Genomic DNA, 18513 nt, shown 5'->3' with positions numbered 1-18513 from the left:
TTTCACTAGTTTTGCCATTTTCTTATGCTTTTTATGCACTATTACCAGCTGTGCGCATTTAAAATAACGCATCAACAACCGAGAGCGTGACGCCTGATCGAAAAGCCGCGCGTTTTTCCCCGCTCTCCACCAGAGGCGCGGCGCTCGGGCCGGGGGCCCGTCCGGCGGGCCAGCAGCCGCACGTCCAGGCAAAGCGGGAGCCCGGGGGGGGGAGGAGGGGCTCCCGGAGGGAAAACAGCAAGGGGGATACGCCGCCAGGCCGCGGGACGAGCCGAACGGGACGTTCGAGGGCCGGGACGGAGCGGGACAGCGAAGCCCGCGCCACCTCAGCGCCAACCAGCCGCCACGGGCGGCCGCGGTGCATGGCGGGACGCATAGTTTCCCGCCCGCCTCCGCGCAGACTACATTTCCCGTGAGGCCGTGGGGGCGGTGGTGGGGGAAGAGCAGGAGCCCGCCGCGTGCGTCAGCGGCGCGGGCAGCCAATGGGGGTGCGGCCGGAGCGAGCGGCGTCCGCCGCCAATGTTGTTTTCGCTGAGTCGAGCTGCTGGTGTTGTTGGCGGCGGCGCCATATTGGAAGGGACGATCCCCCGTTAGCGAGAAGCCCCTTGGCGCTGGCCCGGCCGCCGCCATGCTGTATCTGGAGGACTATCTGGAGAGTGAGTGTGTGTGCGGGCCGGGGGTGCCGGGCGGCCGGGCACGGCCGGCGGAGGGGAGCCGGGAGAGAGGGTGGGGGGGTAAGCCGCAGCGAAGAGGCGGTGCCCCCCCCTCCCCCACGGCGGTGAGTGACTGACTGACTGCCTCCCTCCCTCCCCCCCTCCCCGCCCCTCCCTGTCCCCGCAGTGATCGAACAGCTTCCCATGGATCTGCGCGACAGGTTCACCGAGATGCGCGAGATGGACCTGCAGGTGCAGAGTACGTGAGTCCCGCCCCCTCCGCCGCGCCCCGCCCCCGCCCCGCCCCTCCCCGCCCCGCCAGCGGGGGGCGGCCGCGGCCACCGGCTCCACCGAGGACCGTGGTGTGGGGAGGAGAGGGAAGAGGAGGAGGAGAGGAGGAGGGGGCGAAGCGTCGCCGCCGCCGGGGCGCTCCGACCTGCGTGGGCAGCTCCGCTCCCCGCCGCTGGCCCAGCGCCTTCGTGCCCCTTCCCCGCGGCCCGGCTCTCAGTAGAGCCGCGCCGGGGCGGCGGCAGGGAGGGGGGTGCGGTTCCGCGCCGCGGGGCCGGGCGCGCCTCGTCGGCAGCGGACGCTCGGCGTCGTCTCCTGCGGGGCGGCTGTGCGAGCGCTGCTGCGGCTGCGGGAGGCGGCGCTGCCGAGGCCCGGCGCCGCGGCGGGAGCCGCCGGGACGCAGCGAAGGGGCGGAGCGCGCTCGCCTGGCGCCGTGTCAGCGAGCGGCACCCAGGCGCGGCGCCGCCGAGCTGCGGGCCCGCCCCGGCCCCCGCCCGCGGCCCGCAGGAGAGTCTCGGCGCGAGTAGGATCTTACAGGAGTTTCGCTCCTGGGCTTGTGCTGCTCCCAAAGGCATTTTCGGTGGCACGTCCCAAACTCTTTAGATTTTTGATCCCTAAGAGCAGTGATGGTGGTTTGGAACATGAGTTATGTCCCGCTCCTTCAGCAGGCAGCGGCATGCTGTCTCTGAAACTTTCCAGCCAGCTGCCCTCATAGTAGCATATGTGAAGGCACTTTTTGCTTAGCCTCATGTGCCCTAGCAGATATGTAACCAAATATACAGTCTGCTTTAGGTTTCTTTGTAGATCATGTTGTGTATCTCTGCTTGTATCCTGACATAATACACTGCCTCGCTCTCTTTTCAGGATGCATTGCCTTTTCATCTTTTCTAATGCAATCTCACCTGGGACTTAGGTGTCCTGTAACACATGGTTAGGTGGTGGTGTCATTTAACACAGAATTATGTACATGTATAACTGTGATGCAAAGGTCTTTGTTAATGAAACTGTTCTTATACAAAAGATGAGGGGAATCATCAATACAGGATGTCAGACTATTGTAAAGAAGAACAAAAGAAAGGGCAAGGGTTGAAATAACAAGTGAATGCCATACAGGAATACGAAATGCAACACTACACACAGTTCTTGAAAACAGTAGTTTAGCCTATAATGCTTTGAAGTGCAGTCTCCGGCTTTCCCTTGGGTATTTAATTTAGTGGACCCAGCAGGTCTGTATAGCAGACTGACACATGTTGAATTGGCTATTGGATTTTTTTGGTATACAGAGGCGTAAGTGCTGTCTTGGGTTCAGTGCTTAAAGTTGTGGGAACAGAGCAATGGCTCATGGGAGATAATACCTCTGAAGTAACTATCACTAGGGAGCACCAGGAGAGGGAGTGAGCAGCTCACTGATTTAGGTAGTTCTGAGTATGTTTACAAATTTTATTTCTATTCAGTAGGGAGGCAAAGAAGCCAGTAGTTTTTGTGAAGTGTGTTTCAGAACTGAGCCAACTAGCACTGCCAAGGTTGCAGTAATGTAATTTCCTCTGCTTTAACTGGAAGTGGCAAATAACACTCCATATTGTATTACTGGAACTAGCAAGTAACACTGAATATTGTATAGTAAGACCAACCTTAGGACCGCAGAAAAATTCTCTCAGACCTTGGTACTTCTGTAATTCCTGCACAATGAGTGTCAAAGAGTCCAAAGACGCTTAACGAAACTTCTGTAACAGCATCTCTTCTACGTAAGTTGCAAAACTGCCCACTGTATACTACATGTAAACCTGGAGGTTGTTCTCATGCTATGACACAGTGACTTGCTGTGAAGATTCAGTGTCTCTGAAGTACTTCAAAACAGTGCTTTGAGTGTTGCTGTCCCTGAAACCTACATGAGTTGTAATTCAGAGAGAATAGTAGTGCTGTGTTTTAGAGTCAATGTTGACTTTATATTCTGTCCTGTTTGGACCACATGGGCCTGTAATGGGGCAGGTGCTGCTGTTTGTTGTTGGAAGAAATAATAAACCAGCTGTACCTACTGTATGTCCTGATAAGGCTGCTGTGGGAAAAGCGTCTGAGTTGTGACTTGGCTCTCGAACTTTAAGTGAGCTCCACACGGAGCATAATATGTGTCTCTCTGTTTAAGTTCAAATCATAGGTTATCAGGCCTCCATGGTAAAATGTCAAGCTCTGGAAAAAGGCCTCTTTCCTAATCAAATTTCTGGCAACTCTCTTGGGAAATCTGATCTAAGAAATTAGTATCTCAGAATATAGTATCACAGTTGGATTAAAAAGGTAGCGGGGGAGAAAAGGTGAAGGATCTTGGGTGTACCAGAGAGAACTTTTGATATAATTTAATAGGTCTGACTTGCATTACCCTTTGCCCTTTCTGCCTTTTCAGGAGGGACCAAGTTTCTGTGGAAGTTTTCCCTTACACAGTTTTACACAGACTGATAGGTGTCCTCAATAAAAAGTAAAGAGGAAAGGTTATTTGTTTTTCTTTTCTTGTCTATGGAGCCATTAGAATAATTATCACCTCGCTGTTTGCACTCTGGGAGTAAGAGATAAAACATTTTGTCTGTTGGCTTTATGGACCCAAATTATAGTCATTTGGTCAAAGAACAAAGCTTTAAGAAGCCTCCACATAAAGCATGTGCTGCTTGCTTGTTGCTCAGGCTTCTTAATCTTCTCCCTGAATAACACAGTGTAAGTGGAAAATGCTCATTGTACAGATTCTCCCATCTTTAACTGTTTTTACACCAAAACTCACTACTTTGTTTGTCTGAGTCTTAATAAAATTGATGTGAGGCTATGTCACAGCTATTCTGGCTTGGGATTAATTGTGCTCTGTCCGGTCAGTTGTTAGGTTCCTGTTGGTTTTGATGCTGGACGTTCCCAGCATAGGGAAAATCAATGAATGTTTTTGATCATTTAGTATGAATTATTTTTGGTTCTTTATGTGGACAGTTAGTTCTAGTTGTGAATTTTCAGAGTGAGAAAACCTTTGGGCTCCATTGGGTTTGAAGAGTTAATCATACTTGGGGATTCATGGGTTTCCTGAACTAGTTAATTCACTGGGGTTTTTTTTGTTTGGTTGGGTTTTTTTTGTAAGAGATGTTGGCCATCATGCCATCCAGTTTTAATAGTGGTTTTTGGAAAGTATCTTAAATGTTTTTACATCCAGAGCCCAAAGTCTGTAGGTATTTCGTGCATTGTCATGTTTAATGTGAAACTGCTGTCTGGACAGAATCGCTAAGAGCACTGTGATAAAATTTCCAATACTATCATCTCTCCTGAGATCAGCAAGGCTGTCAAAGCTAGTTCGACTGAGGCAGCTGTGTGTTTTTGGAAATATGCAAGCTGTTGCATGCACAAGTGTCCAGCTGTTGAAATAGTAAACTCAGTGGGTTTGGGTTTGGTTTTGTTTTGTTTTGTTTTGTTTTTTTTCTTGCAGGAGGGTGGAGGGAAAGGGAATCCCTGTTCCTGTCTCAATAAACAACAAACCAAATAACTTGTAGTTGACACTTTCCTTTCTTATGATAGTTAATATTAGAGAATTTGTGGCTTATTTTTTCATTTACAATATTTCTCAATTTCATGTAAGTGAGAATCCCGTCCAAATAGTAGTTCACCAGTGCATTTATGCACTAGTGCTACCGGGGGGTGGGGGGTATCACTTTGTGAGTGCTTTCAATTGCCCTTGCCCTTCCTAGCATATGACGGAGAGGGCCTTGACTTAAAGGCGGTGACTTGACTCTTCAGTTGCTCTACCTTTTTGAGGAACTAATTTTTTCAATTATTTGGTTTTGTATTTGACTGTTTCTCTTAGGAGAACATTTTGTTTCCTGCTCAGTTTGTAACTGGCTAGAATGTTCCAAAGTCAGCAGTCTAGAGCCCTGGGTGAGGAGTTTGGGTCGTACTTTAAGTCACTACCACTGCTCTTAGGGACAAAAAACCTTTAGAACTTGGAGTCCTGCCTGTCCAATGCTGGAGAGCACAAGAACCTTGATGAGAATCCTACCAGCATGTAATTCTGCTTCTTGGAAATTAAGGTAAATATTTCCCTCCTCTGTCCACTGTCACTTGGTTGTTTTGGGTTTTTTTTTGCTTTTATTTTTTTCCTCTCTGATAGTTTGCACCTCAGTCCTGTCAACTTTGTTTCAGAAAAAAAATCCACCTTATTTCATCATGTTTATGTATGTTTATGTACATGAGAAGATAACATTTATCTTAATCTTTTCCTGTGCTACAGATGCAATGGATCAGCTTGAGCAGAGGGTAAATGAATTTTTTATGAACGCAAAGAAAAACAAACCTGAATGGAGAGAAGAACAAATGACATCAATCAAAAAAGTAAGGATATCACAGGAGTGGATCACATTTTTCTTTTGCAAACAAAGATAACCTTAGGAAAAAATAGCTTATGATTGATGGCATCTCAAGTGTTCAGAACTGTGACTTCCCTTGGGCTTTCTCAGAGATGGATAGAACTACCTTGGAGGAGAAAAATGACTGAAAGGTTTCTTTGATCAAGCATTTCTCTCAAGTTTTACTCAGTATTTGCTAGAATTTTAAAAATCCTGAAATGGTGAGGAAACTAGGAACTACATTTTCAGCTCAGACTTCTTGTTTCTGCTTATGTGACATGAAGTTGCATAAGTTAATTTGCTTTCTTTTAGAGCTTAGCTTCAGCATTTCCTGTGGTTCTGCCTGTGTCCTTGAATATGTTATACATATGTTATATGTAGCTTTAGGGGGGGAGGAATAAGAAGATAGATGTGTTTTGTTTTATCCTTCAACACTCACGCATTGGTGATGGTATTGTTAGCAAGGTAGTCCATCACTTTTGTCAGGTGAAACTCCTTTGTAGTCTCTTACACTTGCTACTTCAGCCCTTTATTTGGACAATGGTGTGGGGTTTTTTCTTAATTAATACAAATAGATTTCTATATTTAAAGAAAAGAAAAAGTGAAAGGTCTGACTTCACAAGAGTAAATTAAAAATTTGACTTTAGTTGAACCAAAATTTCATGTAGTTTTCGCCTAAGCTAGATATTCTTCAGTGGAAATTGAGAATAAAAAGGCACTTAAACCTATTTAAATCTAGAGTAAAAACATGTATAAACATACTTTTTTTTAAAAAACAAGTTTTGTCTGTGGATTTTCATTAGTTAGAACAGACTTTAAAATTGGATTGCTTTAGTCAAATTATTTTATAATACACTTATGAGTTACATACATGTATTTTAAAATAATTTAAACTATAAACCATATACATCGTTATTTCTGTTTAACTACAGTGCTGGAAAGGCCTTTCCTCACAGGACTGTTTAGCATCGTTTTTGAAACACAGTAGTATCTGCAGTGGTCCTAAAGATCCATACGAAGTGAAAGACATTGTCTCATTTTGAGACCATAACCTTATGCTGTGTCATATAAAATAAATCCAAGACTGTTTCTTTTCTTGTAGCATTTCTTGCAGAAATCTAAATCTAACTGTAGGAGGAAGTGTCCACATCTTGTAGTTTGGCTTTTTCTAAGGCACAAACAATAAACTGATAAGCATCACATCTATTATCTAATGTTAAGCTGATCGTTATTTACAGTAGAGTTTCACAGTCTTTCTGAAAACTGACTTGAATTTCTCCTTTTAACTTATAGTTTGTGCTGGATAACAATAGCTTAAAATGACTGAAATTAATTCGGTTACGTTCTTAATTTTTTAAAAAATTCTCTTTATAACAGGACTATTATAAGGCTTTGGAAGATGCAGATGAAAAAGTGCAACTGGCTAATCAAATATATGATTTGGTAAGTGGACGGAAGTCTTGTGGTGAATTAGCTAAATTTATGCCCTAAGGCGCTCTAAACATTTTGGTAAGCACTACAGCTGTGCCACCTGTACGGATATGTCAGCTACACAAAGATATTTTTGCTTGTGACAAAAAACATTTAATATTTTACTGATTTTTAAGAATTTTGTTGCTTTGGTTAGTAAGTGTCAAAGCATACAGAAATAATTTTAGAAGTAATAAGGCTTTCGTGCAGTTGATTTCCTTTTATTTTTTTTTTTCTGAAAAGAGACCATGAGCAAGTTACTCTTCCTCATAGCACGTGGATTTTGAATTTTAAGTGTATTTATTTTACATTTTCTCAGGGAACAGAACATGCAAGTCAGACTGCACTAAAATAGACATAAACCAGCTATTTCTTGTCTGCTTTAGTTTCACTTCAGCTAACCAAAAGTTAGTTCCAAGAGTTGGAGTTTACCGCCTCTCTTATGGTTAACTGGTAACTGCAAAAACCTCTTCAGTTTTTAATAGTATAGAGATAGCTACATGCTGCTGGATGACTACAGATGAAGAAGGCATTTGGAACATAGTGTTTGTTTCCATTATACGAAGTTCAATTATTTTTTTTTGTTAATTTTCAGTACCCAACAGCATGTCATAGTTTACTCAAATGCACAGGAGTCTTTACACTTTCAGTTTAGAGGCACTTTTACTCAGTAGTTAAGCTTACTCTTGTGTATAGTGGCATACAAGTTGCAATTTGGTAAACTTGCAATTTCCCCAATGCAGCCCAACCTCTTCTAAAGTGCGTGTCATGTACTGTTCTTTCTCTTTCCCTTGCTGTACGTGTACCCGCAACACCGCAAAGTCCTCTTCATCTTTTTTCTCAAAAGAAATACTTAATGTTATGTCTTGGAACATTGCCTACAGTAAGAGTAAGGCTTCTAGCTGCTGAGCCAGTGTGCAGCCTTATAGTATCCTGTGATTAACTGCGCAGTTTAGGAGCAGCAGCACTAGTTTGGTGTTAACTCTAGTATCTTTGCTGAATTAGGGAAATGTAGGTAAATGAGAAGTTATGCTTCTGTGCATTTTCATACGTGCTTAGTGCTGCATGGCAGAGAATTGCTGGAAGGGAAATATTTAGCAAGCCTGAGATTAAGGATGTAGATATTCATGTTCCAGAACTGGATGCTATTTATTGTTGCTTTGTTTCAAAAACAGGTAGACCGTCATTTGAGAAAATTGGACCAGGAACTCGCTAAATTTAAAATGGAACTTGAAGCAGATAATGCTGGAATTACAGAAATATTAGAGAGACGTAAGTATGCATGACTTTCTTTAAGAACTTGACAGATTTGCAAAATTAAAATACCATACTCTTGTTAGCGGACAGCAGTATTTCCACTTGTTTCAGAATTGTGTTTTAACCTGCATACTTCTAATCAGTCAGTGATTCTCAAATTTTAGTTTCAACCTCAGTTTTTACCAGTGAAGTCAAAATACAACTGAGTAATTAGAATAACTTTTTTTGCACAATTATTGCACTTGTGAATTGCTACAGTAAAGTACAGAATTCTTTAAACCTATTTTTAATGACTGTAGGTATTCAGACAAGTACTTCAGCCTAAGCTTGCCACCTACCCAGTTGAAAGTGTACCATTTCTTACTTTAGTTGATCGCCTCCAAATTGAGGAGGGTCGTTATTTTATTTATAGGTGAGGAATGTCAAGTAAAGTTACGTACTCAGTGGTTTTCTTTTTTTAAAGGGGAGAGAATAGGTTGTTTTGTAATGGGGTAGTGAGGGAGAAGCATTTTGGGTAAGAAACCTGCACGCTTAACAAATACAGCAATGCTGGTATTCAGAATGTGAACAAAAATGTAATGTGACATCTTTTTGGCCAACTTGGTGTAGAAGAATCTGGCCTTTCTGTATGCATCAGCATTTAGACATCAAGTTCAAATGTGATTATGATAAATTTCAAAGTTGACTTAACTACTGTGATTATGGAGCTAAGAGGCGGTGACTGTTCTCATATCCAAAGATAGCAAAAAGTAACCTAAATCACTTGAGGAGATTAGGAATAAATACTTTTTCTTTGAACTTTATGTGGCTTTGTCATAAAAGCTGGGAGGTTTTGGATATTTTATTTGTAATTGCTATTACAAATAACAGGCACAAAAAGAAAACTGCTTTTAATGAACTAGCAACTACAGAAAAGGACTAGTTTAGTTTAGTTGAAATGCCAGCTGCAGTTTTACCTTCAGTTGAGCTATGTGTTTTGTGAAGTAGGTAGGCTGAAATTCAAGAACTCAAACTAAAAATATACCAGGCTGCATGTTGCGTCTTTAAGGGGTTTTTGTTTAGTGTGTTTTTTTTGTTTTTTTTTTTTTAAATAACAAAAATGTAGGAGCATCTTCACATTTTTAGCTTTCAGAGTACATACATATTGTTGAGGTTCCACCAGAGGGCACCCTTTGGACTAGTTCACAACATGATTAATGTTAGCTCAGCCAAAATGCCTCCCTATGCTTTGAACCTCTTCTGGAATAATTTTCTTTAAACTTTTGTAATGCAATGCACTCATGTACTTTTTGAAAGCACTGAAAAAGAAAGAGGTAAAGAAATGTTGAAGCTACAGATTTTGAAAAATGAATGTGAATTACTTTCTTGAATTGTCTTCTGTATAGATGTAAGGTAGTAGGTATTGCAGCTAGTTCAAAATCTTTTTGCCAAAGATTGATACACAAACTGTTTTATATTGTTCTAATGGAAAATTATGGTCAAAGTCTCTCCTATGCTGCAATCGTTTAGCCTCATGGCTAATACTACAAGAATGTTTTCTTAGACATAGATTTGCATTTGTGCCCTTTCCCCGCCTTTTTTTTTTTTTTTTTCCCCCCTCCTTCTTTGGATTGTTGCTCTGTGTATTTTGAATGTTAAGAAAATTTGGATACAGATCTGAAGCCCTTCGTGTTGAACATTAGATCATCTTAAAAGACGTTGCTAGTGCTCGTGTACTTTGACTTAGTGTGACAAAATGGACTCAGTGTGACAAGATGCCTCATTAATACAGTTTACCTGTTCCAATCTTTTCAGTTTATATTGGTGTAGATTGTCAGTACTCCTGGTGCAGCATTCTCCAACCATCACCAGCTTGTGTGCAAGTCATTTGAATAAGTGGCATGTTGAGGGCAGTGGTGTTTGTTCTCCTTACTGGCCTTGATATTTGCCTTCTCAATTTCAACAGCTGAACAGCAGCAGTCACCAATTTTTATTTTAAAACTGTTTTTCTCACTGGCTCCTGGTTGTACTTCAGGAAGGGTTTCAACTCAAAATAAATATAATTGAATAGTGATTTGGTTAATATTATAAAGATTCATTTAGTATCTAAAAGTCAAAACCATGCCGATGATGACTGAAATTTTCCTAACCTTTTTACCTTCTTCTTAGGATCTTTGGAGCTGGATACACCATCACAGCCTGTGAATAACCATCACGCCCATTCTCACACTCCAGTAGAGAGTAAGTATTTGAGACTTAAAAACGTCCCCTTTTTATGTTTCCTTATTTTTTGTTGAGTAGTATTAGGAAAAAAAAAATGTTTGGAACTTTTTTTCTTTTTCTCCAAACATTGCAGGGAAAGAAAAAGTCATAATGCAATGATAATAATATCTATTCCGCAGAAGTACAAGAATAAAATAACAAGGTTTTGCTGGTGGAAATTAGTTGAAATTGCTGTTTTATTATGCCTAGTTACAGTTAGACTTTCAAGCTGAAAAGGTTTTACGTTTAAATTCCTTTAATTTCTTTTATTTAGAAAGGAAACACAATCCATCTTCTCATCATAGTACAACAGATCATGTTCCTGAAAAGAAGTTTAAATCTGAAGCTCTTCTATCTACCCTGACTTCAGATGCTTCTAAAGAAAATACACCAGGTAATCTTAATTGTCTTGCATTTTATTACTTTTTAATCAGAAGAAGAGAAACCCAATTATATTTGTGACTCGCTGTTTTCTGAAATCAGAGACTCATACCCTTTCCTCTGGGATTTTCAGTCATTTGAAACATGAGAAATTGCAGGCATTGTTACTCACCTGTGTTGTCCATGGAGTGCAACAGCTTTGTTGTCACATAACAGCTGTGTGTTGGCTGTTTCTTTTTATTTACACTGCTTGCATGAAGATAATGGTACAGTATCACTCAGCCAGTAGTAGAAATACAAGAGATCAATGCAGTATTACTTTGGGAAAAAGAAATGCATGTAACAATTTCCAAAGTAAGGAAAAATATTATTTTCACTTTTTTTTTTTTTTAAGGGTTGGTCTGAAATGGCATTCAGCTACAATAAAATATAATTCTTTGGTGTGTTTTCTATTTCAAAGTGATGAGAAGTCTTTTTGAGTAGTGAATGAAACAAATCCCACAACTTTCTGCCCATTTTCAAAATTAGGGTGTTTCATAGTTTCTTTTCTGAAAATAAAAGATTGTGAGAGGTTATATTAAGTAAACTACTTCATGTTTTGGAATTTAGTGCCATTCATCAGATTTAAGCAGTCTCCATCATATCCATTTTATTTTTATTTTGAAGGAACTTCACATGAGATGGCAAATAAAATGTAACTATGTTTGAGCAGCTGTCAGTCCGTAGATGGCCATGGAAACCTGTTTTGCATTAAAACTGTGATTTGTAGTTTTTAGAATTAAGACTGTTAAAAGTTTTACTTCAGAAACAGTATAGATGTGCAGTCAAATTCTTATCTTCTTCTTGATAGTTACAGTAGTCAGCATCATTTCAACGGAGGTTGGGTTTATATAGACATAGACATGGCAGCTGCATCTGTTCTTTGATAGCCGAATATGATAGTGAGGACTGTCTTTCTAAAAGGACTCCTTGCACGTGAGGATAGGTACAGAATAAACTTTTTTTTTTTTTTTAAGCCAATACTGGCTGTGTCAAATGACTTTTTAAACTTTTTTTCCAAATGATCAGGCTGCTCTGATGCATAAACGGAGTTCCCACTCTTTCACTGGTTGTCATATATAACTCGTCTTAAAATGCAAAGGAATTTAGTTTCATTTTGAATTTCATAAATGTGTTCTGTTCATCAAGGGTGTCGAAACAGTAATTCATCATCCTCTTCAAACAATGCATACAATACAAACTCTTCTCAACCATTGGCATCATATAACCTGGGCTCATTATCTTCAGGATCTGGGGCCGGTGCAATTACCATGGCAGCAGCTCAAGCAGTGCAAGCTACGGCGCAGGTAATGTCAAAACATTCTTGTTGTTCTGCCATCCACTGTTGATTAAGAAGAAAGATTAGTGATTTTTTTATTTTTTATTTTTTTTAGCTCTGAATTCCCATGATCACTTTCAGCTGATGTGATTCAGTTCTCATATTATTGTTCTTGTTTATATGCCACAGTTTCATCCTGTAAAACTTGCATAAAGGGACAGATTGTTTTCTAGCTTTTCCTGTGGGATGTTCTTACACCTTTTTACCACTTACTATACATCATTTTGTTAACAGGGTAGCTAATGAACCTGTGCAAATAATTAGCAGTCAGCAGCCTGGTATATGTCTTCTGTAAGAGCTCTACTGTGTAATCTGATACAACATCAGTATTCCTTTTAGATGAAGGAAGGAAGACGAACATCCAGTCTAAAAGCCAGCTATGAAGCATTTAAGAACAATGATTTTCAGCTCGGAAGAGAATTTTCATTGTCCAGAGATTCAACTGGATATTCATCATCAGCTCTGGCATCTACATTAACACAGACATTAAGTTCATCAACCACAGATTCACGAAGTGGCAGAAAAAGCAAGTAGGTTTTCTTACTTGTTGACTACAATTTACAGCTTTCAAGACAGCTAAGCCTTCTTTTAAAGGTCATGGGTCATATTAGAAGTAGTCAATACTTAATATCTGAGGGAGTATCAGCAGAAAGTAGCTATTGCCTGCTGGCCTTTTTTTGTTCAGGGCTTTCTTTTGTCCTCTCACTTTTTCTTTAAGAAAACTCACTTCAAGGTTTTAAATAAATGTCTTGATTTGCTTTTTCATCTGTGATGTAGCCTAGTTTCTTCCCTCATTTTTCTGTGTTCTGGAGAGAAGATACGGCCGACAGCAAATGGAAATTACTATGCAGTGGTTTATAGATGGTTTTGAAATAATCTGGAGATCTGCTTCATGCCACTTCACAAATAATCACAACACTTTCCAGTGGCTGACCATCTAGGACAGGAAACAGAATTTTATTTCTGATTAAAATGAAATTTTAAAACATTTTAAACAAAACAGTGTCATAACGCATTGTAACAGCAATCACAAGTTGTACTTGAAAGAGTTTATCTCAAAATGCCCATACTTTTAAACTGACTTGTGTTTTTGTCCTTCATTCAAATTTGTGTGTGTTCACAGCTCAGTTAGTCATTTTGTCTTAGAAGCATTTTTCATGTATGGATCTGTTGGGTGTCAGATCTGACCTATAAGCAAAAGCATAGAATTTGTATTCTGGCACTGTTCCTGTGGAGTGATTGGTGATGCTTGAGTGGAGATTAACATTGAATCAGTCATCTTCAAAACGCAGTTACCTATTGTACATGACGTGACATTATTTATATGTAAATTCCTATTTTATTGGTAACGTAATTTTTATGGGGACTTGACACCAAGGCTGGAAAGATGGAAAATTTTGTGAAGGAAAACATTCGTTAAAGCCATTTGGCAGTTTAAAGCTGTTAAATTCCATTGATTAGTATAGTGTGTGTTGCACTTGTAAGCTGGTAAGACTTTTTTCCTTTTCCAAAGAGCATTCAGTATGTCCATTTCAGTTCTTGCAACTGTTGAATGAAATCTGTTAGGGAATGATGCTTTGGGATTTACATACTGCAGTATTTCGGAGTCAACAAAGTACTTGTTTTGTGATTCTTTCACTTGGCAGAAAATGAGTTTAAATTATGATACACTTTTCCCCCCCCTCCAGAAACAACAACAAATCCTCAAGTCAGCAGTCCTCATCATCTTCCTCTTCTTCATCTCTGTCATCATGTTCTTCTTCATCTGCACTGGCACAAGAACTGTCTCAGCAAACAGCAGTAATACCAGAGTCTGATTCTAATAGCCAGGTTGACTGGACCTATGATCCAAATGAGCCACGATACTGCATTTGTAATCAGGTAAGGATGGCTTCCAACCTGAAATACAGCTAGAGTTGCTATTTTGCTGTAGTTGAACTTCCTTCTCTGATTGCTAATTTAAAAACATTCTACTTGCAGTCTTTTGAAATTCTAATCTGTTTTTATTTGCTTACTGGTGATATGAATAATGAACTCAGCTGTTGAAGCTAAAAACAAGCAAGTTTTCCAGTGATGTGACATACCTGGAGAGTTTTAAATCTTTTAATGAAGACTTCAGGAATAATTAAATTCAAAATAGAACAGGTTAACAGTGAATTTAGTTAAAATTCAGTTACTGAGGAATTTGGCTGCTATCTCCTATTTTCTTTAAAAAAAAAAAAAAAAAAAAAAAAAAAATCTACAAACAGAAAAAAAAAAAAAGGCACGATGAAACAAAAATATAGTTTTGTAAAAGCTACCTGGGAACTTGAGAGACTGAATGACACTGTGAGAAACTTCTATTTAAAAGTGCCTCTTCTTATTTTAAACACTTCTAACACTGTTGGCTTTTTTTAGAGTTTATGGAGTTCTGTAATTCTGTTCAAAGTATTTGTTTTCAATAAAGTGCTTGAAATTGTCATGTATGCAAGGGAAATGCCAGACACCAACATAATCTTGAAAACTGGACTGAGAATGTACTGAACACTGTTGTTTAGACCAAAACGTGCTTCATTCACCTTTTGAATGCTGACCTTTACTATTCAACGTGAAATATGCAGAAATACCTTTTATCTGCATAAAATTTTTTGAAAATCAGTTTGTTGTGAACATGTTCTTTGGGTTGTGTAACAAAAGAAAAATGTAAATATTGTTGCTGCTGTTAATGGAAAAAAACTCAAAGGAAGAAACTTGAACTTTAGCTTTTTGAAAACATTGGTTGCTTTTAATTAGTCATATAATTATTAGTAAGGTGTTTTGTTTTTTTTCTTATTTACTAGGTGTCCTATGGTGAAATGGTAGGCTGTGATAACCAAGACGTAAGTAACAAAGATCAAAAGGTTCATGAGAGGCTTGTGCATGTAACTACTGCTTGCAGGAGTTACTTTTCTTTAGAGTTAGTTTTACAGTAGAGTTTTTTAGAGTAATGTGTATATGAGCTGAACCATTCTTCAGGAAACTTCTCATCTGTCCCTGCAGTTCAGGTTCTTTTAGAAGGCTTCACCCTTTATTGGGGAGGTTTGACATCTTTAAAATGCCCTTTATTTCTAGGAACCTTTAGCTGCGTCACTACTAATATCAGTTGTTACCTTCAAATAAGAAAGTTTTAAAATAACAGTTGAATGTAATCATGTATTTACTGAGATACTACATTTAAACAGAAGTGAGTGATAAGATTACTATTGTGTCACTTAATGTCGTCAAACTAAGTATTTTGGACCATAGCATACTCCTTTTGTTCTATTATGTGAGTCCATATATTACTCCTAGAATTTTTATCGCTTTCCTTAGTCTGTTGAGTGTATGTCAGGCATATACATTGGAGAGATTCTCCTCTCTTCTCATTTTGTCCCATAACTTTGTGTGAAAAGCAGAATCTATGATTTTCACTTGTGCTTCATTTTCATAGAATTGTATTTGTGATGGGTGTTTCGGAAAAAAAACAAAATCCCAAACCCTCTCTTTAACTCTGTTTTTATAGTGCCCTATTGAGTGGTTCCACTATGGATGTGTTGGACTGACAGAAGCACCGAAAGGGAAGTGGTACTGTCCACAGTGTACAGCTGCAATGAAGAGAAGAGGCAGTAGACATAAATAGGTTTCTTCATCTGGAAAACAAATCACATACTAAAGGTTTTATTAGGGGACTTGGGAGGGGGAGGAACCCCCACCACACTTCCTTGCAACCACTTAAGGGTTAACATAGCAGTCATAAGATCTTGAACTATTGATTTTGCTAGTTGTGTTTTAATATTGTAAGTAAATTATTTATGCACATTGATGTGCTACAGATACTATTCCAGTGAGCCTTGGATTGTTCCAGTGGCCAACATATGCAGACATTTGTACTATCAAACCATTTTCTCTAAGCAGTGGGCATTCTACAATTATTCAATCTTAAAAAAATTCCAATAAGTCAAGATTTTAAATGTATATTTTATATTCAACAGATATATTCTGCTGCATGTACTGTACCCAAGAGCTGTTATGTAACACTATGTATATAAATGGTGCAAAAAGTCAGAGCTTCTGAAAAAAAAAAAAATGAGACAATGGTTTTTAAAATGCCTTTATAGCTTTGGTTCTTTATGAAACTTAATTCAGCAGGCTGAAGAAAATGGTTCTTGTATACAGCGGGCTGTTGTCCTCTAGGGTACTTGAGTATGTAAAAACAAAAAAGCTGTAGAATAAAACAAACTTGTGCCATTAGTCTTTATATGTTTCTGCTCCAGAGAAGGCGCAGGCCATAAGAGGAAAAAAAAAGGTGTTAAAGTGATGATAAATTTTTATACCAAATGTGTTTATTTTTTTGTGCAAGTAATCCTTTAAATTTGAATTGTATTAGGTGTTAAAATAAAACGAACTCGACTCCTCTAATGTTTTCTGTACATTTGTCAAAAAAGGTTTGTCCCTGAAATGGTTTCAGAAGAATACAGCTAAGTTTGCAGAAGAAATTGCTACACATGACCCATGTGAAGGCTCGTTGTACAGGCAGCCATGTCTCTGGTGGGTGGATAACTAACGCGTATGTAGGCAAATGCTGAAATACCATTTGCCTTGCTGTCTCTGTCTCCAGATGATAAGTGGCACCTGCTTAAATGGGCAAAAAAGTTCTGTTTTCCGTGTAGTTTTTTAAAAAAAATCCCTACTGTGTGAAGAGAGATCCACAGGCAGGATTGCCTTCCTATTTCCATGGCACAGATGGAAATAGGAAGGGGAGAAGAAAACCATGGTAAGTGTGTCTTCCAGCTGCTGTATTCCTTCCTGGAGAGTGGTTTTCATGTAAAAACCAACACAGTTCAGGAAGGAAGAAAGGGAGTCCATCCTGCTTGTAGGATCCCTAGGCTAACAGGGAGGATTGTATTAGGAAGGCTAAATGCAGCCGCAGAAATGGTTGGATCTGCGAGTTGTACATGTTGTAGTACAGGATCAGAAAACTGATCTTAAAATTAGACCCTTGACCATGAATATAATGGAAATATTTTCTATATTCTTTCATGCAGCAGCACTGAAAAGAAACAAGATTATTACTCCTTTTTTCTCCTTCCTCTTTCCTTCCACTACTAAACAAATACGCTTTCCCTTTGGAATAAAGATTTTACATCAGCACTGGGTTTCTCTTTGGGCTGTTGTGCTGGAAGATCATGACCATGGCAGCTTTCCAGAGCTGTGCAGAGGGGAAGGAGAGAGAGAGTGAGAGCGCAGCAGTGTTTCAATACATGACTATGCAAATAGTGTCAAGGAAATAAAGAGTTAGGCTTCTTAGCAATAGGAGCGTGTGCACAAAATGCAGGCTTTACCTAAACGAAAATGAAACCAGGCTTGTGCCACGCTGTTTATTTAAAAATGAAAAAAGTAGGCATTTTAAATCCATGAACTGGGTGAAAGTAAGATGTGTAACAAGGAAAATGTGATTATGATGGATGGTAAATAGACTTTGGTAAAATAATAGGATAGAAGTTGGTGAAAATAAACAGCAAAGAGCAGTGTAACTAAGGTTCCATTAAAACTGGGAATGGAACCCACTGGCTGTGTATTTCTGTGGAAATCTCAGTCAAAAAAAACACTTGAGGACTAGAATGTCTGGTTTTAAGTGAGGCTATTGAGACAATAGAGATAACAAACTATTTGTTCTGTTGGAAACTGGTGCCATGCAGTGAATTGAACTTAAATAAGCAGCAGGTGATCTAGACTCCCTTTGGACTGAATGTCTAAGTCTCTGGGGCTAAGAAGTCCATTAAGACCATATATAGCAAAATCCCTCACTCTGGTGGTAACCATAGCTAAGCTAGGGCAGAGACTGCAAATCTAAATAAGCGTTGCTTTGCTGTTTCACTGGACAATATAAATTATCTTTTTCATGGAGGAGCTAGTTAGAGAACTCACAAGAGGAAAAAACTTACCCTTGTCCTCATGAGTATCTTAGTCTTTTTTGTGTCCAAGTTAAAAAACAGAAATGGACAAATGTGAAAAATGTGGCAAAAATGCAATACATAAGTCAAAGATGTAGAACAATAAAACCTGTACATGCCTTTGTTTTGTTTTCTTCTAAACAGGAAGCCTGTGAGAGAAGCTTAAGGGTCAGCACATGATTATGGTGCAAAAAGGACCGAAAATTTACAAGACAAGCAAAATTGTTTCTTCACTGTGCAAGAGGTTAGACAAATTTGAATAACAGGGCCTTTTCTGCAGGTTGCTTGAGGAGTGCTCTCAAAGCAAGGCACCTATAGAATTGGGTCTGCAACAAATTGGTGGGACCAAATCTACCTGAGAGTTCTAGAAGAACTCATGAATGGAATATCTGAGCAATTATTGTGTATTTTAAAATGTCTAAAGGAATGGAAAGCAACAAAAAAATGCCAGTTTTTAAAAGCTTGGGTCTACGAGCTTAATTTTTTGTTTCTCTGTACATTGATAGAAACTGATAAGGGCTAGAATTGGT

General features: G+C 39.4%; 1 protein-coding gene across 4 annotated transcripts; it reads left to right on the top strand.

The window, feature by feature from the left end:
- The first annotated feature begins 418 nt into the window (after positions 1-418).
- ING3 (inhibitor of growth family member 3) lies at positions 419-16448 on the top strand. 4 transcript variants are annotated; one of them, XM_082498113.1, is made up of 12 exons: positions 419-656; positions 841-912; positions 5191-5291; positions 6683-6748; positions 7951-8047; positions 10181-10252; positions 10548-10667; positions 11942-12000; positions 12372-12562; positions 13721-13913; positions 14852-14890; positions 15553-16448. In XM_082498113.1, the coding sequence occupies exons 1-12, from the start codon at positions 629-631 to the stop codon at positions 15667-15669; spliced, it is 1155 nt and encodes a 384-aa protein (XP_082354239.1). In that variant the 5' UTR covers positions 419-628; the 3' UTR covers positions 15670-16448. The 4 variants fall into 4 exon arrangements, with proteins under 4 accessions (XP_082354239.1, XP_082354238.1, XP_082354241.1 ...); XM_082498112.1 differs by having other exon boundaries at positions 11843-12000; XM_082498115.1 differs by having other exon boundaries at positions 588-656; positions 841-905; positions 11843-12000.
- Positions 16449-18513: the final 2065 nt, after the last annotated feature.

The sequence above is a fragment of the Vanellus vanellus genome, assembly GCF_965231255.1.
Source record: "Vanellus vanellus genome assembly, chromosome: 1".
Lineage (NCBI taxonomy): Eukaryota > Metazoa > Chordata > Aves > Charadriiformes > Charadriidae > Vanellus > Vanellus vanellus.
This window is presented reverse-complemented; position numbering and strand designations above follow the sequence as displayed.

Coding starts and splice junctions, on each gene's coding strand:
- ING3 (XM_082498112.1), top strand. CDS start 629: ATGCTGTATCTGGAGGACTATCTGGAGA. Junction 8,048..10,180: donor TACAGAAATATTAGAGAGAC/GTAAGTATGCAT, acceptor CCTTCTTCTTAG/GATCTTTGGAGCTGGATACA. Junction 12,563..13,720: donor CGAAGTGGCAGAAAAAGCAA/GTAGGTTTTCTT, acceptor CCCCCCCTCCAG/AAACAACAACAAATCCTCAA.